Source organism: Muscardinus avellanarius, assembly GCF_963383645.1.
Source record: "Muscardinus avellanarius genome assembly, chromosome: 10".
Taxonomy (NCBI): Eukaryota; Metazoa; Chordata; class Mammalia; order Rodentia; family Gliridae; genus Muscardinus; species Muscardinus avellanarius.
The window spans coordinates 32,562,402-32,588,988 of record NC_137796.1 but is presented as its reverse complement, the minus strand read 5'-3'; the positions used below and the strand labels follow the sequence as shown (position 1 = coordinate 32,588,988).

The following is a 26,587-nucleotide window of genomic DNA, read 5'->3' as shown; positions in this document are numbered from 1 at the left end:
AAAAAGGGAAATATTGTGATGAGATCAGCAAAGTATTTTTATGAATTGTCTTTTATTTAACTTCTGAAAATGATAATTGTTTTACTATTTTAACTAGACACCCAGGAATGAAATATTTTCTTTGTATTATTTTGTTTTTTCCTTAGCACTAGGCTTCTTAGCAAAGAAGAATAAAACCGTAGACGCTAATTGGGATGATATTGCTTCTTTATTTTAGAGCAAAACATGTTGCAGGAAATTTCACTTTACTTTTGACAGAATGTGTCTTCAGTTTCATTATATTTATCAATCTAAATTTACTGCATTTCATTTGATAGATATTTATATGAGCGAATTGATGGAAGAGTCAGAGGAAATCTTCGGCAAGCTGCTATAGATCGATTTAGTAAACCTGATTCAGATCGATTTGTTTTTCTCCTATGTACCCGTGCTGGTGGGTTGGGCATCAACCTAACTGCAGCTGATACATGTATAATTTTTGATTCTGATTGGAATCCTCAAAATGATCTTCAGGTAATAGATTTCTTGCCTAACAAGTAATGTAAATTTTTTCTTATATTCTCCTAACTTTTTTAGTAATGAACATCTGTTATTTTATCCAACAGACTAACATGTCTGTTTTCCTAAGAAATAACTGTGCCAATAGATGAAATTAATTTTAATTTAATGACAGTAATATAGAATAAAATGTACTTTTAATATATTTTACTAACTTATAAAAAGGTATATCTAATCGAGTACAGCATTTTTTTATTTTATTTTATTTTATTTTTTTGGTGGTACTGGGGGTGGAACCCAGAGGCCTTCTACCTCTGGGCTATACTCCCAGGCCTATTTTATATTTTATTTGGAAACAGGGTCTCACTAAGTTGCTGAGAGCCTCACTAAGTAGCTGAGGCTGGCGATCCTCCTGTTTCAGCCTCCCAAGTGCGGGGATTACAAGCGTGTACCAGCATGCCCGGCAAGCCCTACTTTGTTTTATACTTTATTTTGAATCAGGGTGTCGCTGGGTTGCAAAGGGCCTTACCAATTAGGTGAGGCTGTCTGCGAACCACAATCCTCCTGTCTCAGCCTCCCAAATGCTAGAATTACAAGTGTGCGCCACCATACCTGGACAGCATTTTTATTTTTTAAAATATCTAGTACCAGCCAGGCATGGTGGCGCATGCTTGTAATCCCATTACTTGGGAAGATATTAAGTTTGTGGTGAGCCTCAGCTACTTAATGAGGCTCTCTGCAACTTAGTGAGACCCTATTTCAAAAATAAAGAATAAAAAATAGGACAGTAGGTATAGCTTGGAAGTAGAATGGCCTGAATTTAATCCCTAGTAAAACAAAAAATAATTATTATTATTATTATCTAGTACCCAGCTGGATGTGTTGATACATACCTGTAATATCAGCACTTGAGAGGCTAAGACAGGAGGATTACAGGTTTAAGGCCATTCTCAGCAACTTAGCAAAACACTGTTTTATAATAAAAAATTTAAAAGGGCAGGGGGTGTAGCTCAGAGGTAGAGTGTTCTTGGGCTCAATTCCCAGTACTCCAGTACCAAAAAAGAAAAAAAAGGAGCAGGGGATATAGCTCAATGATAAAATACATACTTACTATGTTTAATGCCTTAGGTTCCATCTCAGCACTGCAAAATAAATACATAAAGTAATGTAAATTTCAAGGACCTAAGCTCTAAGTAATAAATAATAAACTTGAAATTTCAGAATTTTAATGGGGCGTGGTGGTGCATACTTGTAATCCCAGCATTTAGGAGGCTGACACAGGAGGATCTCAGTTTGCGGTCAGCCTCAGCTACTTAGTGAGGCCTCGTGAAACTTACTAAGACCCTGTTTCAAAATAAAGAATAAAAAATAGGGCTGGGAGAATAGCTCGGAGATAGAATGCCCCTGGGTTCTATCCCCAGTACCACAAATATATATATATATATAATTTCTTTATCCCAATTTCATCTAATCATCGTAAAGTATATGTAAGGTTGAGATATGATATACATATTTATTAATTACAGTAGAAAGTAAAGGCATACCTATGTTATGGCTTATTATACTTTATAGAAACAGGAATATTTAGCATGATCATACAGAGTCAAAATTTGCATAGGATAGCATCTGAGAGGGATATAAGATGAGAATAAATTATGAGAGAAGTTCTAGCCCAGTGTGGTAGCACATGCCTATTATCCCAGTCCTTGGGAGGCTGAGACAGGAAGATCACAAATTCAAAGTCAGCCTTAGCAACTCAGGATGGCTTACATCACATCAATTTAGCAAAATCTTGTTTCCAAATAAAAAATAAAATAGAGCTGTGGGTATAGCTTAGAGGTAGAATTCTCTAGGTTCAATCTCCAGCACCACAAAAAAACTAAATCGCGTAAGAGAAATTCTTTTATTGTTTGTGATAGTCTTAATTGTACTACAATTTATATTAATTTAAATAGGTATAAAATAAATTTAATAGTAATTTAGAATATATCTGGCTTAATAAAAGATACAGTATAATTTGCTCTTCATGGAACTATGTAATTTATGGCTTTAGCTCCGAAATAGAATGCCTCTGGGTTCCATCCCCAGTACTGCAAAAAAAAAAAAAAAGAAAAGAAAAGAAAAAGAAAAGAAAAGAAAAGAAAAAATAAAGAATAAAACATAGGGCTGGGGTGTAGCCTGGAGGTAGAATCCCCCTGGGTTCAAATCCCAGTACTACTACTACTACTAATAATAATAATAATAATACTAATACTACTACTACTACTAATAATAATAATAATAATAATAATGAAAGAATTAAAAAAATAGGGCTAGAGGTATAGCTCAGAGGTAGAATGGCCCTGGGTCCAATCCTCAGTACTGCAAAATTAATTAATTAATTAATTAAAGTTAAATTATAAAATAAGTAATATAATAGAACCTGAAGAGGCTATAAAATCTGCACTGACTCCTCCAGCTTCTGCCTCTTACTACTCTTGTATACTTTCCCCCTTGACCTAAGGTTGTCCATTTACAATTCTGGGTTCCAAATGGCGCAAAGTGGATATGGATAGAATAAAGAAACCAATAAAGGGAATATCATCAACATCACCTATAAAATTTGAAGCCACAATCTATTATTTACTCTGTCTGAAAGAAAGACTATCGAATCTGTAGAACCTTTTGAGTCAAGATTTATCACAGAAACTTTAAATGTATTAGGAACTCAGGATAAAATATGAAGCTTCTATATGATTTCTGATGTTTCTACTTTTTTTTTTTTTTTTGGTGGTACTAGGGTTCCTGGAAGCCCTTCTACCTCTGGGATACACACCCAGACCTATTTTTACTTTTTTTTATTTGGAAACAGGGTCTCTTAACCTGTTTAACCTGGCTTGGAACCTGCGTGATCTTCCTGTGTCCGCCTCCCAAGCGCGGGGATTACAAGCCTGCGCCACCATGCCCGGCTTTGATGTTTCTACTTCTAACATGCATACATATTAGATAATTAATGCTTTTTTTTTCTTTTTCTCTCTGTCTTTTTTTTTTTTTTTTTTTTTTTTTGCAGTACTAGGGATGGAATTCAGGGGCATTCTACCTCCAAGCTACACCCCCAGCCTTTTTTCATTATTTTATTTTGAAGCAGAGTCTCACCGAGTTGCAAAGAGCCTCACTCAGTAGCTGAGGCTCTCTGCAAATCATGATCCTTCTGTCTCAACCTCTCAAATGTTGGGATTACAAGCGTGCGCCATCATGCCCTGCACTGCTTTCTCTATTTAAGTAAAATTTAGCTCTCCCCAGTTACTTTTGTCTCTTGTTCAGAGTTACCCAGTTCAAAGAGAAAACTTTAGAAATTTAGGATTGGATTTAAATTCTTTTTTTTTTTTTTCTTTTGGTGGTACTTTGGATGGAACTCTTCTACCTCCGGGCTACACTCCCAGACCTACTTTATATTTTATTTGGAAACAGGCTTTCTTAAGTCAGGGAGGCTGGCTTCGAACCTGCATGATCCTCCTGTCTCCACCTCACAAGTGCTGGGATTACAAGCGTGCACCACCACCCCTAGCTGGATTTAAATTCCTTAAAGCTTGAGTTGGAGCTGGGCATGGTGACACATACTTTTAATCCTGCTACTTGGGAAGCTGAGACAGGAGGATCACAGGTTCAAGGAGAGCCTCAGCAAGTATTGAGACTTATCAACCTAGAGAGACGTGTTTTCAAATAAGAAATAAAATAGGGCTGAGGGTGTAGCTTGGAGGTAGAATGCCCCTTGGTTCAATTCCCAGTACCACCAAAAAAGTATTGTTTTAAATAAATAAAGCTTGAGTTGTTATCAACTAAAACTTCTGATTATATATTTTATGTTCATTTCTAAAATTACAGGTTGATTATTTCTTATCCAAAATGCTTGGAAACAGAAGTATTTTGTGTTTCAGATAATTTTGGATTTTGGAGTATTTTCATATACCTAATAAAATATTTTGGGGGTACCAAATCTCCACACAAGTCGTTGATGTTTCAAATACACCTTATATACATAGCTTAAAGGTAACTTTTTACAGTTTAGTGTGCCTGAATTTTTACTGACCTGTGGCATCGGGTCAGATGTAGAAATTTCCACTTGTGATGTTACGTTCATATGGATCTTGGAGCATTTTGGATTTTCAGGTTAGGGATGCTCAAATATACTCCCATTAAAACATAATACTTCATTTATTTATGGTCTCAGAAATATAATCTTAAATTTTAACGTACTGCTTATTGCGGGATCATTTCTCATTCTGTAAGGCTCTACTTTTATTTCTGAGAGAGGGTTATATCTAATTCAGTACCAAGTGTGTCTGAAAATTCTTATGTATTTTTGTATTACAAATATATGATTTAAAGTTAAATGCCTTTTGTGTAATAAATTAAATCTGTAACTTCATTTTTTTAGGCCCAAGCTCGTTGCCACAGAATTGGTCAGAATAAAGCAGTTAAAGTCTACAGATTGGTAACTCGGAATTCATATGAAAGAGAAATGTTTGACCGAGCCAGTCTGAAACTCGGCCTAGATAAAGCTGTATTACAGAGCATGAGTGGAAGAGAAAGTAATGTTGGTGGTGTATGTATTTATACTTCTTATTTAAGCTTTTGTGTTATTGTTAGCATTTAATCTTATTTCAAATAATAATCAAGCCAGGCGTGGTGGCGCACGCTTGTAATCCCAGCATTCGGGAGGCTGAGACCGCGGTTCACAGACAGCCTCAGCTACTTAGTGAGGCCCTCTGCAACTCAGTGAGACCCGGTTTCAAAATAAAAGAATAAAAAATAGGGCATGGGGTGTAGCTCGCAGGTTAAATGCCCCTGGGTTCCATCTCCAGACCCCCCCCCCCCCCACACACACACAAAGAGTAATAATCAGTTTTAATACACAAGAAACACTAAATACATTGTTTTGTGCAAGAGGGCATTCTCAGAATGAAGTTATACTTAATCCTTTTTTTTTTTCGGTACTGGGAATTGAATTCAGGGGCACTCTACCTCTGAACTATACCCCCCAAGCCCCAAGCCCTTTTTTTTTTTTTTTTTTTTTTTGGTGGTACTGGGGTTCCTGGAAGCCCTTCTACCTCCGGGCTACACTCCCAGACCTCTTTTTACATTTTATATTTGGAAACAGGGTCTCCTAAGCCAGCGCGCGCGGCTGGCTTCGAACCTGCGCGATCCTCCTGTCTCTGCCTCCCAAGCGCGGGGATTACAAGCGTGCGCCACCACGCCCGGCCTTTTTTTCCATTTTAAATGGTCTCAAGAAGTTGTAGAGAGTCTCACTAAGTTGCTAAGGCTGAACATGAACCTGGGATTGACCTGTCTCAGCCTCCTAAATACTGGGATTACAGGCATGTTCCACCATGCCTGGTTTAGTTAATCCTTTTTAATACTTTTTTTTTTTAGCTTTGTTATTTTTATTTTACCATTAGGGTAATTAAATCTGAGAAATGTATATTAAATCTTTCAATCTCAACTGATATTAAAAAAATAGAGAAATGGCTGATAACCAGGCAGTATTTAACAATCAGATAAATGACAGATAAAGAGTTTTTTAACTCTTAGACTTTCTAAACTATATAGTTTCAGATTTTTTTTTTTTTTTTTTTTTTTTTTTTTTTGGTGGTAGTGGGGGTGGAACCCAGAGGCTTTCTACCTCTGGGCTATACTCCCAGACCTACTGTATATTTTATTTGGAAACAGAGTCTCACTAAGTTGCTGAGAGCCTCACTCAGTAGCTGAGGCTGGCTTCAAACCTGTGCAATCCTCCTGTCTCAGCCTCCCAAGTGCGGGTATTACAAGCATGCACCACCATGCCTGGCAGTTTCAGAATTTTTTAATTCTAACAATCTGCTTGTTTTGTTTTGTTTTGTTTCTTTTGTGTGTGTGTGTGTGTGTGTGTGTGTGTGTGTGGTATTAGGGATTGAACCCAGATTCTACCTTTGAGCTACACCCTCAGCCCTACTTTTTATTTTGAAACAGGGTCTCACTGAGTTGCAAAGGGCCTCACTAAGTAGCTGAGGCTGTCCATGAACCACAGTCCTCCTGTCTCAGCCTCCCAAATGCTGGGATTACAAGTCTGTGCTACCATACCCAGCTAACAGTCTGTTTTTAGATAGGAATGTTTTGCTTTCTTTTCAGGACATTTGTTTTTTATATTATAGAAAAATAGAATTTATAATTTTTTGTGTTATTTAGAGTTTTCAAAAAATTTTAAATGACAAACTACTAGCATTGGCTTTGTCGTGTTATAAGTAATGGCTGTGGCCTTTTTTGCCTCAAGACTTTTTGTTTAAATTAAAATTCTAGTACTAAAAGGAACCTTAAAAGCTTTTCTGCCTCTTAGGCTATAGTTTAATTGAAGCTATTATAGTTAAATGATAATTCTTATTTTAAATATAGCAAAGTCAGAGGTGGTGGCCCACACCTCTAATCCCAGTACTTAGGAGGCTGAGTCAAGAGGACCACAGGTTTGAGAACAGCCTCAGCAATATAGTGAGACTCTCAGCAACCTAGTGAGACCCTGTTTCAAAAATAAAAAAGACAGGGAGTATAGCACAGAGGGAAAATGCTCATGGGTTCAATTCCCAGTACCAGGGGGGGAATGAATAAATAAATAGGCAAAGCAAGAAAGACACTACAACTTCAGTATATTATCTCAGTATATTCTTTCATGGGCATCCCAGACCCAAATTCAATTCAAAGATGACCTCTTATAGTTTTGACATTCTTTAGGAGTACTTTCCCATTTTATGAACTTTGAAAATACTGTTATTAACAGAATTATTTACTCTTTAGATTCAACAGCTTTCCAAAAAGGAAATAGAAGACCTCCTTCGAAGAGGTGCTTATGGTGCCATTATGGAAGAAGAAGATGAAGGTTCTAAATTCTGTGAAGAGGATATTGATCAGATTTTGCTATGTCGTACCAAAACTATTACAATTGAATCAGAAGGACGAGGGTCAACATTTGCCAAGGTGAGTGGTTTTATAAAGATAACAGTGATGTTTACATTTTCAGAACATAGAAACATTGAATTATCTCTTATTCTAAATCTGTAGACAAATTAAATTAACTCAAAAGCAATAGAAAATATTTTCCTTCATTGTTTTGTCTTATATCAAATTTCACATACATGCTTCTGATCCTAGAATAATGGAATAAGTGTAATAATTAGAAATGGTTTTACATATTAACCAGAACATTTGAAATAAAAAATTTAGAAACCTAAGAATATATATGTACATATATGTATATTCCAAAGACAGAACAAAATATAAACAATAATGTAGAAGGTTAAATTATAATACATTAACTTTAATAATGTAAAGAACTTAAAAGAGAAAAAATTCTAATTCCACTTTAAATACTAAAATCTAATTTTGGGAAGAGTAAAAATTTCTGTTCTGAAAGGAAGCTTTAGTAACTGTATATCCTATTTAGAGAAAAAAATTAAGACACACTATTGTATTCTTCATATGCTTTTTACATATTCTATATTATATATATTTTTTTTGTTTTGAAAGAAACAGCAAACTTCTTTTCCATTCATCTAAAGAGGTTGTTTTTTTTTATTGCAGTATTCTGTCTTGAGCCTACACCGATTCATACATGTTTTCTTCTTTCAGCTTTACTTTTTTTCTATACTTTCCTCCATCCCTGCTTAACATTTCTTTCTTTGTCTTTATGTGGAGTCCTGTGTTATGGCAGTAGGGCAGGTGCTGTAACCAAAGTAATGGTGTCAGTCTTCAAATGGCAACTCTTTCTAGCTTTTTTTTTTTTTTTTTTTTTTTTTTTTTTGGTGGTACTGGGGTTCCTGGAAACCCTTCTACCTCTGGGCTACACTCCCAGACCTATTTTATACTTTTTATTTGAAAACAGGGTCTCTTAAGCCAGCACAGCTGGCTTCAAACCTGCATGATCCTCCTGTCTCCGCCTCCCAAGAGCGGGGATTACAATTGTGCGCCACCACGCCTGGTGTTCTAGCATTCTTTAGAAAACTAATTAATTGTTGTTAGATAATTTGCTTAGTACTAGAAATAGTAAAATGAAAGAATTATAGTTACTGAGAAATAAAAATAGGATATTATTCTATGTAAATAGAGAACAGAAATAAGGAAACCTTTTGCAGAGAAAATAAGGTTTGAGCTAAGGCTTGAAGGAATTGTGGGGTTTGTTGTGTTAGAGAGCACAGGAGTGCATGCATATACCCGCAAGCCTCACAGATGAGTTATTCATTGCTAAACTATAAGGATGATATCAGAAATATGTCATAGGCATGTATGGATGCATAGAATTAGTTAGATGGAGGTGGAACTCAGGAAGTTAAGAAAATTGGATCCATTTTGTGAGGGATTTGTATACCATTTGGAGGAATCAAACTTGATTTTTTTAAAGTCTTTTAAGGAGAAATTGGACATAATGTAATCTGGCTTAGAAATTTAATTCTAACAGCAATGCAGAGAACAAGTTGGAAAGGGGAAAGACTGGAGGCAGGGAAATCATTAAAGAAGTATGTGTAGGAAATAATGATGGGTAAAATATGATAGTAGAGACCTGGTTAAATGAGGAGTAGTTGATAACTGATTAGAAATTTGTGGAAGAAAATAAGAAATACTGAATCCCGGGCATGGTGGTGCATGCTTGTAATCCCCGCGCTTGGAAGGTGGAGACAGGAGGATCGCCCAGGTTCAAAGCCAGCCGCACTGGCTTAAGAGACCCTGTTTCCAAAAATAAAATATGTCTGGGAGTGTAGCCTGGGGGTAGAAGGGTTTCCAGGAACCCCAGTACCACCAAAAAAAGAAAGAAAGAAAGAAAGAGAGGGAGGGAGGGAGGGAGGGGGGGGAGGAAGGAAGGAAGGAAGGAAGGAAGGAAGGAAGGAAGGAAGGAAGGAAGGAAGGAAGGAAGGAAGGAAGGAGAAGCTGGGCATAGTGGTGCATGCCTCTAATCCTAGTACTTAGGAGGCTGAGATGAGGATTGCAGGTTCAAGAACAGCTTCAGCAACTTAACCAGACTCTCAGCAACTTAGTGAAGCCCTTTTTTCAAAATAAAACCTATTGGCGTGTAGGTTAGAGGTAGAATGCTCCTAGGTTCAATACCCAGTGCCACAAAATATTGGAGCTGTGTGTTTGCAACATTTACAGGGCCTCCAAGTTGAGAAGTCCAAGAGAGTTTCCTGGATATAGATAAAGATTTGGGAGTTTATAATTAATAGAATATAATTCAGAAGAAAGTAATATTGTAGAAACAAGGAATATTGATGAAGTATAAGGTTGAAAACTAAAACTAGTCAAGATTAGGTAGATATATCCTGACTCTGATTTCTTTCTTGGGAAATCTTGTTTACTTTTGACTCCTTGGCTGTGTACATTATTCATAGATTTTTTGCTTTTATTTTTATTTTCTTATTACCTTCTTTTTTTTTTTTGGTACTAGGGATTGAACCTGGACTGTTCTTATCACTGAACTATATCTTGGGTTCTTTTTTTTTTTTTTTTTTGGTCATTGAGGCAGAGTCTCATCAAGTCACCCAGGCTGGCTATAGACATGTATCCTCTCGCCTCAGCCTTTCAAGTAGCTGGGATGACAGGCATGTACCACCATGCCTAGCTGTACAGATGTTTTTTACCTTATGTCTGAAATTCTGTGAAATCTAGTTAATAACAAAGATACTATTAATCTTGATTATCATTTGTTGATTAGGCAAAGCAGAGAGAGATTTTCCTTAAATTAAAAAAAATGTCAGCATAGAGAAAGCATGTGAATCTAGGCTTTTTTATTTAAAATGTTAATGATCATGATCATAAAAGTCAAAACACAAGGCTTCGAATTCTGATTAATAGTCTGAGTGATCTGTGACAATTAAATTAACCTCTGTGCCGGGCGTGGTGGCGCACACTTGTAATCCCTGCGCTTGGGAGGCTGAGACAGGAGGATCACACAGGTTCGAAGCCAGCCTCAGCTACTTAGTGAGGCTCTCAGCAACTTAGTGAGACCCTGTTTCTATTTCTAATAAAATTTAAAATAGGTCTGGGAGTATAGCCCGGAGGTAGAAAGCCTCTGGGTTCCACCCCCAGTGCCACCAAAAAAAAAAAAAAAAAATTAACCTCTGTGAGTCTTTCTGGTCTCTAAAGAGGTCATAATAATAATAATACTTGGTCTTTTCTACTTTACTATATGTGACCCAGGAATACTGCAATCATAGTCAGCTATGCTCTAAGAATGAGAAATAATTAAGCATTTAAATACCTACATGAGACAGGTGTGGTGACACACGCCTATAATCACAGTACTTGGGAGGCTGAGACAGGAGGAGTGCAGGTTTGAGGACAGCCTCAGCAACTTCTCAGAAGCTTAATGGGACCTGTTTTAAAATAAAAGTAAAAAGGGCTGGTGTGTAGCTCAGAGGTAAGGTGCCTCTGGGCTCAATTCCCAGGACTAAATAAATAATTATCTGTGGAAAAGCCTCAGACCAGGGAATAATTATTACATTTGAAAAGAAAGTTGACTGAAAACGTAACACAATAGTTAAGGAAAGACCAGAGAGTTTGCTGAAATTGTTTTGTTTATTTTTTTTTTGTACGTGGTACTACGAATTCAACCCAAAGGCATTCTACCTCCTAGCTACACCAATTTTCTTATTTGGAAACTGGGTCTCACTAGGTTGCTGAGAACCTCACTAAATTGCTGAGGCTGTCCTCAAACCTTCGATCCTCCTGCTTCAACCTCCCATGGACTAGGATTACAAGGGTGCACCACCATACCCAGCTGAAGTTATTTTATATTTTGTTAATTTCCCAAATAAGTCATTCCCATTAGTTGTATGAGAAACCCACTAAATAGTGGACATTTGGCATAGAGTACTATGGCATCTTTATATAGTGGCACTAAGTTGGTAGTATTTAGCATTTTTTCCTGGTCTCTAGTCATGTGCTCAGAAATCTGGACAAAGGAGTATAAAACTCCAATATGCATTTCTTTCCATTATCCAATAGTATTTGATGAGAAGCTACATATATGGACACAGTGCTTATAAGAATACTCATACCAAGCTAGGCACATGGCAGGTCAGTAATCCCTACTACTCTGGAGGATTCATGTTGAGGCCAGCCTGGACAATATAGCAAGATCCTATTTAAAAATAAATAAATAAGCAAATAAAAGAATATTTTGGCTTAATACATGTCCATCAGATAGAACTCATTATTGGTAACTGTGTTTATAAATGGTTATATCACCTAAATCTTTCCTGAGAATTTTATAAGGACATTCATATGGTCCTAGAAAATAGAAGTTTCTTATCCATTTTATTTTTTATTTTTAGTGCTAGGGATTGAACCTAGAGCCTCTTACGTGCTAACTAAGTACCCTATACTATTGGGCTACATTCCCAGCCCACTCTCATTATTTTTAAAATTTTGGAATAAAACAAGAGCTTGAATGGCATACTTCTAAGATAAAACAGTGAGTCATGCTTCCAGTGTCTTGCTCATTGTACGGTCCTCCTGTGGCATCTACTGTCCTCTACTTTGTGTCATAAGAAAATGAACTTCTTTGTTTAAGAGTCTTACACATAACAATTAGATTTAAAGATCAAAGTAATGCATTTTAAGAAAAATAATATGAGGGGAAACTAGAATATTAGGATTTAACTTTGGAAGTAATTCATAGACCTGTCCTTCATAACATCTTCCACAATGGATATTTCTTTTCTGTAGGCATTAATCCCTTGTCATAGTCCTTGAGATCATGCAAGTCATTTTGAAAATAGATTATCAGTTAACAGTAGTATCTTGAATTATTTAGGAACTTAATTTTTTTTACTTGAAAAATAAAATTACCATTTTTCTATAATGAAGGTAACAAAAACTGTTTTGTCATGAAGTTTAGGGTTTTTTGTTGGCAAATTATTTTAACTATCAATAGTTACCTGGTACCAAGAATAAAAATGATTATCCACTACAACACTTATAAATCTGTTTATTTTTAGTGCCTTTTTGTATTTGTAGCTTTTCATGTTGAATGTTCTCCAACTTAGGTAAAACATAAGTAAAAATAGTCATTTATCACAGTGGTTAAATATCAAGGATCAAGCCATGCATAGTAGTACACACTCGTAATCCCAGCTACTGGGGAGGCTGAGGCAGGCGGATCACAAATTCCAGGCCAGCCTCAGCAATACAGAAAGACTCTATCTCAAAATGAAAAATAGAAAAGAATGCATAATTCAGCTCAGTGGTATAGTACCTCTGAGTTCAGTCCTCAATACTACCAAAAGAATTAAAAAATCTCAACAGGGATGTATCTATAAAACTATAGTTCGAAATAAAACCCTATGGATTTTTCAGATTTCCTATTAAGATGTAAAAGTATCATATGCCCTCATTTGTGAGATATTCTCTTTTCCTTTTTGCTGTATAGGGACTTGAACATGTTAGGAAAATGCTCTACCACTAAAGTAATTGCCCAACCCTTTTCAAAATTTTATTTTGAGGCAAGGTATTGCTAAATTCCCCAGGAAAGACTCTAATTTACAATTCTCTTGCCTAAAGCTGTGGAGCAGCTGGGATTACAAGAGTAACTCCAGCAAGAAATTCATTTCTGAGTTAACAAAAGAAGTTCCTCATAGTTTAGGAATTACTTAAGCATAGTTAGATGTTTATCAATCATTTTTCATAGAGTAGTTTAATGAAATGTTATCATATACAGATGGAGTCTCCATACTTTTAATATTCGGAATGCTCCAAAATCCCAAACTGACTGCCAGTGTGATTCTCACAGTTTCAGATTTTTTAAATTCAGGGATATGCAACCAGTAAAGTCTAGACAAATATTGCAAAATCTGTAAAACTTTCAAATCTGAACTCTGACTAGAAGTGGTTGCAGGCATTTTGGATAAGGACCACTCAATCTGTAAATCTGTACCTTTTTTTTTTTTTTTTTGTACTAGGATTGAACCGAAGGACAAGATACACCCCTCTACTTCCAAGATAAACCCCCAATCCTTTTTACTTTTGTTTTTGAAACAGGGTCTCATTACAATGCTGAAAGCCTCACAATATTGCTGAGGCTGTCCTCAAACCTGTGATCTTCTTGTCTCAGCCTCCCGAATCCTGGGATTATGGGCATGCACCACCATGCCCAGTTTATACTTACTTTGTACAGATAAAATGGCTCTCTTGTTTTTGTTATATCAAACTAGCTAGCCTTTGTTCTTTCAAGTTGAATATAAGTTTCTGTAATATGTGCTTTGCTATTAAAAATTGTCTTATTGTATTATTTCCTGTTGCCACTGTAACAGATTACCACAAATTTAGTGGCTTAAAACAACACAAATTTATTCTCTTATAGTTCTGGATGTCAGAAGTCCAACATCAGTCTGCCAGGGTTAAAATCAAGGTGTCAGCAAGGCTGTTTCACTCTGAAGGCTCCAGGAGAGAATCTTTCTTATCTCTTCCAGTTCCTAAGAGTGTCTACATTCCTTGGCTTGTGGCCACAGTACTCCAGTCTGCTTCTGTTGTGTCATATCCTTTTCTTCTTCTGTAGTCAAATCTCCTTCGGCTTCCTTTTTATAAGGACAGTTGTAATGCCATTTAGGAACCATTTGGATAATATACGATAATCTCCCATTTCAAGATCCTTCATCACATCTGCCAAGTCCTTTTTTACCCTGCAGACACAAAGTTCCCAGGATTAGGACCAGATCTTTGGGAGCAACAATTCAGCCTACCACACTTATTTCAAAAAAGTAAAAAAAATAAATAAATAAATAAATAAAATAAAATAAAATAAAATTTTAGACTAGATGAAGCAAATATTCATTTCAGTAAAGCATTTATTACTGTCACTTCAATTTCATAAATAGGCCAGGAGAAGACACATTTAAAACACTTAAAGTTGGGCTTAGTGGCATATTTCTATATTCCCAGTACTTGGGAGGCTGAGACAGGAGGATCACAGGTTTGACTCCAGCCTCAGCAACTTAACAAGACCCTGTTTCAAAATAAAAAATAAAAAGGTTTGGGAGTGTAGCTCAGAGGTAGAAGGCTCCTAGGTTCAATTCCCAGTACCAAAAAAGTCTCCCCCAAAACATGGTATTTAACATTGGCTTTAAATAGGCACCTTAAAAGCCCAACCTCAGAAGAAAGCTAAATGGAATGAATGAGTGTATTTATTACTTGGTAAGCAATGACAAGAGTAGAATCTTAAAGTTCAGCAAGAAGTATTTAATATTTTAATTTTATTCCTACTCATTTTATAAAGTTTCAAAGTATAAATATAGGCACAGAGGAGCATAATAAAATCTGTGTACTCATTACCTCACTTCAACATTAACCACTCATGCTAGATGTGTTTCATTGCTACCCTATCCACCTTTTATATTATTTTGAAGCAAATTTCTGCTATCATATTCTCAACTTTATATGTGTTTTTATAGTATCACCAAATATAAAGTTGTTTTTTAACATAACCACAAATATAATGATCACATTTAAAGACAAAATTGTATAATTCTTTGATGTTAAATGTCTTGTGTTTAAACTTTACTTATCTTGAATGTCTTAAATGGCTTGTTTGCTATTAAGAGTCTGATTTTCAGCCAGGTGTGGTGGCAGATACTCATAATCACAGCATTTGGGAGGCGGAGACCGTAGGATCAAGGTTCTCAGACAGCTTTAGCTACTTAGGAAGTCCCTTAGCAACTCAGTGAGAACCTGTTTCAAAAATAAAAAGACTAGCCGAGTGTGATGGCACACACTTGTAATCCCAGTACTTGGGAGGCTGAGACAGGAGGATCGCACAGGTTTGCAGCCAGCCTCAGTTACTTAGTGAGGCTCTCGGCAAGTTAGTGAGACCCTGTTTCCAAATAAAGTATAAAATACGTCTGGGAGTATAGCCTGGAGATAGAAAAGCCCCTGAGTTCCACCCCCAATACCACACACACACACACACACACACACACACACACACACACACACAAAACATAAATAAAAATAAAAAGGCTATAAAATAGGGCTGGAGGTGTCGCTTGGTGGTGCAATGCCCCTAGATTCTATCCCCAGTACCACAAAAAAAAAGTTTCTCTTTAACTCTGTAATTTTCTGCATTTTTGAATACAATGAAGATTTTTTTTGTTATTGTTTTTATTGTTTGTGTTACTGTGACCTAAACCCAGGGATACTCTTCACTAAACTATATCTCTAGCCCTTTTTATTTTTTATTTTGAAACAGGATCTAAGTTGCCCTCAAACCTATGACTCTCCTACCTCAGTTTCTTAAGTACTGGGATTACATCTGTGCACCACTGCACTCAGCTGCTGTAGATGTGGTGTGTGTGTGTGTGTGTGTGTGTGTGTGTGTGTGTGTGTGTGTGTGTGTTTTACTGGGGATTGAACTCAGAAGTATTCTCTCTATCCCTGTTTTTTTTCTTTTTTCTTTTTCTTTTCTCTTTTTGTTTGTTTGGTTTTGAAACAGGGACTTGCTACATTGGGCAGGCTACCTTTGAACATGTGATTTTTCTGTCTCAGCCTCCCAAGTACTGGGATTATAGGTCTGGTCCACCACTCTCAGTCTGAAGATGGTTTTTTAATGAAGATTTTTATCTTTTATTTATACTCCAGATTACTAGACATTACTTTATATTCTCCTTTATTTTGTTTGTTGTGGTACTGGGGATTGAACCCAGGGGCATTCTACCTTCAAGCTATCCCCCAGCACTATTTTTATTTTTTGAAGTAGGGTCTCACTAGGTGGTTGAGAGTTTTGACTACTTGCTGAGGATGTCCTTGACCCTGCGATCCTCTGTCTCAGCCTCCCAAGTACTGGGATCACAGGCATGCACCACCACACCTGGCTTATTTTTTCCTTGAAAAACAGTCTCACTCAATTGCAGGGGGTCCTCACTAAGTTGCTAAGGTTAATTGTAAACCTGCAATCCTCCTGACTTAGCCTCCCAAGTACTGGGATCACAGGTATAAGCCATCACGCCCAGGCTAAAAAAAATTTTTTTTTCTGTGATGTATTTTTCCATTTATAAGAGTTGGCATGCATTTCTCAAGCCCTTTTATTTTCTTTTTCCCTTTTGTGTTGGTTTGGGGGGAATACTGGGGATTGAACCCAGGAGACTTCTTCCAGTAAACTATACCCCTAAGCCCTATTTTATATATTATTTGAAACAGGGTCTCTCAAAGTTGATGAAGGTTTCATTATGTTACTGAGGCTCACCTTGAACCTGCAGTCCCCCTGTCTCAGTTCCCAAGTACTGGGATTATAGGCATGTGCTACTGCACCCAGCTCTAGCCCTACTCTTTCTTAAAGCATTGTGTATCTTTACTTTTTTTTTTTCATTTTTTAAGGCACCTTGATGACTTTTCTTTGACATGGTATATCTATTTTCAGTAACTCAATTTTGTAAATAATGGTTATTATTCCACAAACTATAGGCTTAAAGTGAAATATTTAAGTTTCTTCCAGTTAAAATAATTTATTTTCTCTTGTTCCTTTGTATATTTTATTTATTTATTTTTTTGGTGGTCCTGGGGTTCCTGGAAACCCTTCTACCTCTGGGCTACACTTCCAGACCCTATCATATATATATATATATATGTGCGTGTGTGTGTGTGTGTGTGTGTGTGTGTGTGTGTGTGTGTTTATTTATTTATTTTAATTTGGAAACAGCATCTCTTAAGCCAGTGAGGCTGGCTTAGAACCTGCGTGATCCTCCTGTCTCCGCCTCCCAAGGGCGGGGATTACAAGAGAGCGCCACCATGCCTGGCCCTTTGTATATTCTTGAATGTTTATAATCTTTATATGATATTTTTGTTGTAGGAACATATCAGAAAATTATCTATATAGTATAGGCAGATTTTGTAACTTTTACTCTATCTTATTTTCTTATGTATCTTTTTCGAAAGCATATTTTTGTCCAGTATAGTTTTTATTTGCCAAAAAGAAGATATGATTCTTGCTTACTAAAAGTTTAAACGTGAACCAATTGTAGTAACATATAATTCTTGACATTAAGTCTTTGCCATAAACAAATGATCTGTTACGTTTCAGATCACATGATTTAAAAACATGCTTTCAGAGTTTATTTGTATGTTGAATTCAAATTCTATCCACAGTAAATGTGATACTATGTTTTAAGTATACTTGCATAGATTTTCATCTCAACTTCAAAATATTATGAAAAACAGCCATTATTATATATTTCAGGCAAGTTTTGTGGCATCTGGAAATCGGACAGATATTTCCTTAGATGATCCTAACTTCTGGCAAAAATGGGCTAAAAAGGCAGAAATAGATATAGATGCCATCAGTGGAAGAGTAAGTATTTACCTCTAAATTATTTTTGATATACATAGACAATAGCACTGTAATATTTTAAGATGTTCAATGTTCAGTTATAAAGTTACTGCATACATAAATTGAAGTAATAGAATATTTAAATACTGAGTTATACATTGCTTCAACTAAATACTTCTGATATCTGTTATAAATGGCTATAATACAGAAAAAGTTTAACTTGGGGATATAATTTGCCTTTTTAAAATTATACTTAAGATTTTTTTTTTAAGCTAAGCATGGTAGAACACCTCGAATACCAGTGCTTGGGAAAGTAAGATAGGAGGATCTCAGATTTAAAAAAAATTTTTTTTTATTGGTTCATTGTATTCATACATCAAAATGGGGTAAAAAAAAAAAAAAAACTTGTGTGGACATATATGTACACATTGCCCATTTAGCCCCTACCCAGTTCCCACCCCATTCCCTCCCCATCCCTCATCCCCATGCTTGGCTTAGTGGTTTACTTAATATATTTAAGTACATTGTGCTTTAGAGAATTTCCTTCTTTCCCTCTCCCATCCCCTCATTTAGGTCATCTTGTTTGCTCCTAATAGGATTTCCTTTTTCATCTAGAGTTCCTCCTATGACCCATTTCTCCTTAGCTTCATATTAGGGAAAGCATCTGATTTCTTATTTTTTGTAAATGACTAATCTTGCTTAGCATAATGTCCTCCAGTTCTATCAATTTCCCTGAAAATGATGTAGTTGTGGGTTTTTTTTTATGGTTGAGTACTTGGGAAGGTGAGACAGGAGGATCACAGGCGTAAAGTCACCTTTAAGCAACTTAGACCATATTTCCAAATATAGTGATGATGATGATGATGATGATGATGATGATGATGATGATGATGATGTTAAAATAAGATAGGGCTAAGGGTACAGTGCCCCTGGGTTCAATCCCTAGCACAATCCCGCAACATTTTTTTCAAATTTCAACAGATTATGAGCAAAAGACATTTGAAATCTTACTAAAAACAAACAGAAAAACCAGTTTTTTTTTTAAAGAAATTGGAAAGTATAAGGATAGCTCTCCCTTTTTGAAGAATTTCAATTACTATAGAAGGAACGAGGGGAGATAGAAAAATCACCATTAACCCACTAGAATGATATGAGCAGATAAGACCATCTATGAGTTTTAAATTAATGGGTCAGTGTGGTGCCATGACACATGCCTGTAATCCTAGTATTTGAGAGGCTGAGACAGGATGATCACAGGTTCAAAGCCAACCTCAGCAACTTAGGGAGACTAATTTAAAACAAAACATTTTTATAAAGGGCTGGGGGTATAGCTTAGATGTAAAATGTTTCTGGGTTCAATCCCCAGTATCATAAGAAAATTTTAAAATTAAATAAAATTAGAAAGCAGGGCTTGGTGGTAAATACTTGGAATCCCAGCATTTTGGAGGCAGAGACAGGAGGATCGGGTTTGTAGACAGCCTCAGCTCCTTAGTGAGACCCTTTGCAACTCAGTGAGACCTTGTTTCCAAATTAAGAATAAAAAAGTTGGGCTGGGGGTATAGCTCTGTGGTAGAATGCCCCTGGGTTCCATCCCCAGTACTGCCAAATAAATAAATAAATAAATAGATGGAAAAAAAGAAAGAAAATTGGAGCAAAGCATTACACTTTTAATCCCAGTATTTTGGAGGCTGAGACAGGAATATCACAGTTTCGAAGCCAGCCTCAGCAACTTAGTGAGACCCTGTTTCCAAATAAATATAAAAATAGTTCTGGGGTGTAGCCCAGAGGTAGAATGTCCCTGGATTCCATCCCCAGTACTACAAAACATAAAATTAGTGAGTAAAACTTTAAGGACAAGAAGGATATTTCTATATTTTCAAAGAATATCTATTAATATAAGTATTAATTACAAAGAAAAATGAGTCACTTTTGGGGGGATATTGGGGTTTGAACTCAGGGACATTCTACCTGGGTTCTACCGAGATATGCTCCCAGTTCCTTTTTATTTTTTTTATTGAAACAGGCTCTCACTAGATTACTGAGTCTAGCAATCTTCCTCTCTGCCTCCCAAGCACTGGAATTACAGCTGTACCACCATACATGGCTAAAACTAGTAACTTTACAGTGAAGAAACTTATCAAAGGTTACTCATGTGTATAAGACATTAACATGCATGCACTCCTTATATACAATGCACACAGTCTATATACTATGATATAACAAGATGTTCATGGTCTAGTTCTGGCTTCTCCAATCATATATACTGTTTTGCTGTAGTATTCGACTGTTTCTTCTAAACATCTGGTACCATTGCTGGGCCCTTGCTCTTTCTTCTTCTTGTAATTCTATTTCCTCCCTGGCTACCTGGCTGAACTGAACACAGGTGGAGATTGATAAACTGTCTTGGTTTTTGTGATATTAATATTATTCTTTGGGTGAGAATTGAAACATTTTTTTTTAAGTGGTACTGGGGGTGGAACCCAGAGGCTTTCTACCTCCGGGCTATACTCCCAGCCCTATTTTATATTTTATTTGGAAACAGGGTCTCACTAAGTTGCTGAGAGCCTCATTAAGTTGCTGAGAGCCTCACTAAGTAGCTGAGGCTGACTTCGAACCTGTGTGATCCTCCTGTCTCAGCCTCCCAAGTGTGGAGATTACAAGCGTGCGCCACCACGCTCTGCTGAAACATATTTCTAAATCTGTAAAATATTCCTAACTTTTGACCAACATTGTATTTTTTAAATTTATTTTTATTGGTGCATTGTAATCATATATCACATTGGAATACAAGACTTGAGAGGATATACAAGCACACATCATCCAATTAGCCCTCATCCAGTCCCTATCCCATTCCCTTCCCCTCCCTCGATCCCATGCTTGTTTGGTGATTAACTTTGATACATTTGTTTATGTACCTCCTGACTTTTAAAGAGGCTCCATCCTCCCCTATTCCATACCCTCTGATTGATCACCTTAATTGCTTCGCTATAGGGCCCTTTCTATAACTCGACCTCTTCCTTTGACCAACATTTTAATTCCTGGATGTTTTCCTTCTTTTGGATTTATATTTATGTTAAAACTTGAGAAAAAATCTGCCAGATGTGATGGCACACACCTGTAATCTCAGTAGCTGGAAGGCTGAGACAGGAGGGTTGCAGGTTCAAGGCCAGCCTCTGCAACTCAGACCCTTAGAAACTTATTGAAACCCTATTTCAAAATCAAAATAAAAACTGGGCATGGTGGCACACACCTGTAATCCCAGTACTTAGGAAGCTGATACAGAAGGATCACAAGTTCAAGGACAGCCTCTGCAATGAAGCAAGACCCTCAGCAAACTAGTAAGACCTTATTTCAAAATAAAAAAATAAAGGGTTAGCGGGTGTAGCTCAAAGTAGAATGTCCCTGGGTTCAATCCCCAATCCCATACACACACAAAATTTGAGAACAATCTAAATTAAATTATGAATTAATTAGGTAAAACAAATTGCAAAGTATAAATTCAGCCTAAAATACATTTTATGATTATTGCAGAAGCAAACTCATTTTCTTATTAATAATCAAGCAAAATAACCAAATTATTTTTAAGTTATGACTATAAGGTCATAAAATTAAACAGGTGGTGGTAATCTATTTTTTTTATTTGTTTGGGGTACTGGAGTTTGAACCCAGAGGCATTCTACCTCCAAGCTACACTCCCCATCCCTATTTCACTTATTACTTTTTTTTTTTTTTTTTTTTTTTTTTGCGGGTCTGGGGATGGAACCCAAGGCATTCAACCTTCGAGCCACACCCCTGCCCTATTTTTTATTCCTTATTTTGAAACCGGGTCTCACTGAGTTGCAAAGGGCCTCACTAAGTAGCTAAGGCTGTCCATGAACCGTGATCCTCTGGTCTCAGCCTCCCAAATGCTGGGATTACAAGCGTGCACCACCACGCCCGGCTATTATCACCAAGTTACTGAGGGATCTTGCTAAGTTGCTGCGGCTTGACTCAAACCTGCCATCCTCCTGACTAAGCCTCTCAAATACTGGGATTACAGACATATTCCACTGTGCCAGACTATAATTTTTAATGATGTAAACAATTTTAAGTTAATTTGGAAGAGTGGTAGAATTGTTAATTTATCTTTTTGCCATCTAAAATTACTGTATTTATATACAATTTATAAGATAAAAATAAAACACAATTACAAAATTATAAAAGGACCTTTAAGTAATAACTATTTATTTTTACAGAACAGCTTGGTTATTGACACTCCAAGGATCAGGAAGCAAACCAGACCCTTTAGTGCTACAAAAGATGAATTAGCTGAATTATCTGAAGCTGAAAGTGAAGGAGATGAAAAACCCAAACTCCGGAGGCCCTGCGACCGTTCCAATGGCTATGGGAGAACTGAATGCTTTAGAGTAGAGAAAAACCTTCTAGTTTATGGGTAAAATGTTACCTTTAATATTTATTATAAATCAGTATAGATTAATGTCTAGGAAATTTATAGTTTCCAAGTGCGTATTTTTTATCTTACAGAATCAATACAATTTTAAAATATACAAGATTTCTGTTTAACAAATATTTGATAGCAGAATGATGAAATATACTTAAGTGTTTATAAATGTAGCATTAAAGTCAAACTCCTTGTCCTCAAATTTGTATATTTAATAATACAAAGTAGATAATATTACCCAGTATAAATAATATATGCCAGAAATTACTGTACCATGCCTCTTTGTTTTACACATGGTGACAACATCATCAGCATGTCTTATTAATGACAGAATTTTTTTTAAGATTTTTATGCCTTTTACCCATGAATTATGGTTTTCACTAGAAGTTGACTCAGTATTAATGCAGTATGCCTTTTATAATCAGGTGGGGCCGATGGAGAGAGATTCTATCTCATGGACGTTTTAAAAGGCAACTAAATGAGCATGATGTAGAAATAATTTGCCGAGCTCTCTTAGCATATTGCCTTGTTCACTATCGAGGAGATGAGAAAATTAAAGGTTTCATATGGGATCTCATTACTCCAACTGAAGATGGTCAGACGCGAGAGCTACAAAACCATCTAGGTAAGAGCATTCATTTGTTTTGTTTTTAAACTTTTTTGTTACATAATTATGCTTACTATGTGCTCCTACAAAATATTAAACTGCCAGATGTGGTGATGCATGCTTGTAATCCCACTACTTGGGAGGCTAGACAAGAGGATCACAGGATCCTGGCCAACTTCAGCTACTTAGTGAGTGAGGCCTTCTGCAACTTAGTGAGACCTTGTTTCAAAATAAACTGGGGCATAGTTTGTAATCTCAGTACTTGGGAGGCTGAGACAGGAGGAGCGCACAGGTTCAAAGCCAGCCTCAACTACTTAGTGAGGCTCTCAACAACTTAATGACACCCTGTTTACAAATAAAATATAAAATAGGTCTTAGAGTGTAGCCCGGAGGGGAAAAAAACACGAAATAAAGAATAAAAAATAGGGCTGCAGGTGTAGCTCGGAGGTAGAAAGAATGTCCCCGAGTTCAATCCCCAGTATTGCAAAACAAACAAACAAATATTAAACCAAGCCAGGCATGGTGGTGCATCTTGTGAGACAGGAGGATCACAAGTGTATGGCCAGCTTCAGTTACTTAGTGAGGCCCTCTTCAACTTAATGAGACCCTGTTTCAAAATAAAGAATAAAAAATAGGGCTGCGGTATAGCTTAGAGATAGAATTCCCCTAGGTTCAACCCCCAGTACTGCACACACACAAAAAAAAAAAATAAATTATTGCAGATAAAATGAAAGAACCTAACCTTCACCCTCAATTAAAGTTCCGACTTCAGAAAATGCCAGCAATAAGCTGGGTGTGGTGGCACACACTTGTAATCCCAACTTTTGGGAGGCTGAGACAGGAGGATCGCCATTTGTGGCCATCCTTAGCTACTACTTAGTGAGGCCTTCTGCAGCTCAGTGAGACCCTGTTTCAAAATAAAGAATAAAAATAGGGCTGGTTGAATATTTTAATACTGAATATTAATTATTGTTGCTTTTCTTAGGCATTTGTAAGGAGGTCTTATCTTTTAGCTATTACTAAAGTAGATACTATATTTTGTTTCTGTGGTACTCATAGCTATACCCCAAGCCCTGTTTTATTTTTATTTAGAAATAGTGTAGAATGCCCCTGTGTTCAATCTCTAGTACTGAAGGAAAAAAAAGGAAAAGAAAAGAAACAGGATCTCCCTAGGTTAATGAGAGTCTCACTACTTGCTGAGGCTATCCTCAAACCTGCGATCTTCCTGTCCTAGACTTCCAAGTACTGGGGTTATAAGTGTGCACCACACACCCAACTAAAACTTTTTAAGATAATATATTTATGATCGAAATGATTGATGTCTTAGATTTACATAAAAATTATATGACGCCAGGCGTGGTGGCGCACACTTGTAATCCCCGCGCTTGGGAGGCTGAGACAGGAGGATCACAGGGGTTCGAAGCCAGCCTCAGCTACTTAGTGAGGCTCTCAGCAACTTAGTGAGACCCTGTTTCCAAATAAAGTATAAAATAGGTCTGGGAGTATAGCCCGGAGGTAGAAAGCCTCTGGGTTCTACCCCAGAACCACCAAAAAAAAAAAAAAAAAAAAAAAAATGTATATGGGAAGTTGGGTAGTATACAGCATATGAATAAAATAAAGTCATTATGGGTTGGTAATTATTGAAGTTAGATAATAAGACATGGGGATCCATCGTGTACTTTTGTATATACTTATGTTTCATTATTTTAAAGTAAGCATAACCTCTAAAAAATGGGCAGAATTCAAAGAATTTGTGGCATAAAAATACCAGTGATGGCATACTCCTAATACTTGCAAACTGAGATAAGAGAATCACACGTTTGAAGGCAAGACCCTGTTTCAAAATAAAAAGCAATCAGCCAAGCACAGAAAGAGAAGGGACATATGTTTTCTCTAATATGCCCAAACTAGGGAATATTGGAGATACTAGAGGGATTCCAGATAATGAAGGGGAAATCTCAGCAAAGCTAGACTGGAAGGATAGGAGAGGAAGAAGGCTGAGGTTGATTAATGGAGAAGCTATATCCAAATATGTGTAAAAGCATGGTTAACCTGGACACTCATTGTTGGGGGCGGGGGGAGCTGGTTGGGGAGAGAGGGCACCAAGCAGAGTCTAAATGTATACCATTTTCAATATGTTCCACATATGAATAAAATTTTTAAAAAATAAAAAAACTTTTTAAAAAAAACAAAAAGCAAAATAGGGCTGTGGGTGTAGCTTGGAGATAGAATACTTCTGGATTCAACCTTTAATACCAAAAAAGAAAAAAGAACAAATATAACCAGTTTATCAGACTTCTGAGGAAAGTCTCCAATATGAATGATAAAGATTAGAACCATTAAAATGAACTTGACAGAAGTAAATTATAAAGAGAAGGTTGCTGGTACCAGGAAAGGAACTCAGGGAGTTTCTGCCTCCAGCCTTTTTAATTTTTTTTTTTTTTCAAATAGGATTTTGTTAAGTTGCTGAGGCTCTCATTAAGTTGCTGAGGCTGGCCTCAAACCTGAGGTTTTCCAGTCTAAGCCTTCCAGTTACTGAGATTACAGGCATCATGGCCAGCATAGACAACTTTTAAAAAAAACTATCATTAAGTTCTATAAAGATATTTCATTACTATACTGTGACTTTGAAAGAATACGGTGCTACAAAAACAGTAAGAGCTCAAAGAAACCTCTTGTAAAGTATAAATGAACATGGAATAAAAAAGAATCATGTTAAGAAGATTATAAATCAGGTCTGGTGATGCACATCTATAATCCCAGTACTTTGGATACTAAGGCAGGGGAATAGTAGGTATGAGAGCAGATATAGCATCCTAGTGAGTTGCTGTTTCAAAACAAAAAATAAAAGGGAATGGGGGTGTAGCTCAGAGGAAGGACACCCCTGGGTTTAATCCCCAGTACCACACACAAAAAAAGGTTATAAGTATAGAGTATCTATAGATTTTATTAGGAAAACTTTTTATATTTTAAAATATGTAGTTTAGCTTCAAAACCAGTTAAAAGTGGAGAGGACTGAAATATATAGAAGTTGAATTTAAAATGGAAGGCATTAATTGAGATAAATATAACATGTAGGAGTTTATATATATATATACCTAACAAAAATGGTCTTGAAATACAAAAGCCAGTCAAAATTATATGGATAAAAGGACAAATTCACAGTGCTTCTATTTACTATTGTAATGGAACTTTTACTTGCTATAATATAGTAGTAAGAAAAAGATTAATAAGAATTATAAGAAATAGTCAAAAACTACTTTATTAGCCAGACATGAAGTGCATACCTATAATCCCAGTATTTGGGATGCTGAGACAGAAGGATTGCAGGTGCTAGGCCAGCCTCAGCAACTTCACTAGTCTCTATTTCAAAATAAAAACAGAAGCTGGGCATGGTGGCACATGCTTGTAATCCTAGTACTTGGGAAGCTGAGATAACAGAATCAAAGGTTTGAGACCAGCGTCATCAACTCTGTGAGGCCCTCTGCATATTGATGAGACTCTGTTTCCAAAAAATTTTAAATTAGGGCTGGAGTTGTAGTTCAGAGGTAAAATGTCCCAGGGTTCAACCCCCAGTACCACATAAATAAATAAATACATATGTATATACAGACAGACAGACAGCAGAAGGCAAGGGCTGGCAGTTTGGCTCAGAGGTAGAATTCCCCTGGGTTTATTATCCAGTACCAAACAAACAAAAACTACATTATTAGTAATTGTAAATAATTAC

At 36.5% G+C, this 26,587-nt stretch overlaps 1 protein-coding gene across 7 annotated transcripts in view; it reads left to right on the top strand.

The window, feature by feature from the left end:
- The window catches only part of CHD9 (chromodomain helicase DNA binding protein 9), a gene marked incomplete at both ends in the record, with an annotated part of 198,204 nt that overhangs the window by 105,096 nt on the left and 66,521 nt on the right, over positions 1-26,587 (top strand). For all 7 annotated transcript variants that reach the window (XM_080702508.1, XM_080702507.1, XM_080702506.1 and 4 more), the window contains 6 exons: positions 318-513; positions 4,916-5,083; positions 7,303-7,482; positions 17,720-17,830; positions 22,045-22,241; positions 22,676-22,875. In XM_080702508.1, coding sequence (XP_080558634.1) covers positions 318-513; positions 4,916-5,083; positions 7,303-7,482; positions 17,720-17,830; positions 22,045-22,241; positions 22,676-22,875 — 1,052 coding nt within the window. The remainder of the gene's footprint in view (positions 1-317; positions 514-4,915; positions 5,084-7,302; positions 7,483-17,719; positions 17,831-22,044; positions 22,242-22,675; positions 22,876-26,587) is intronic.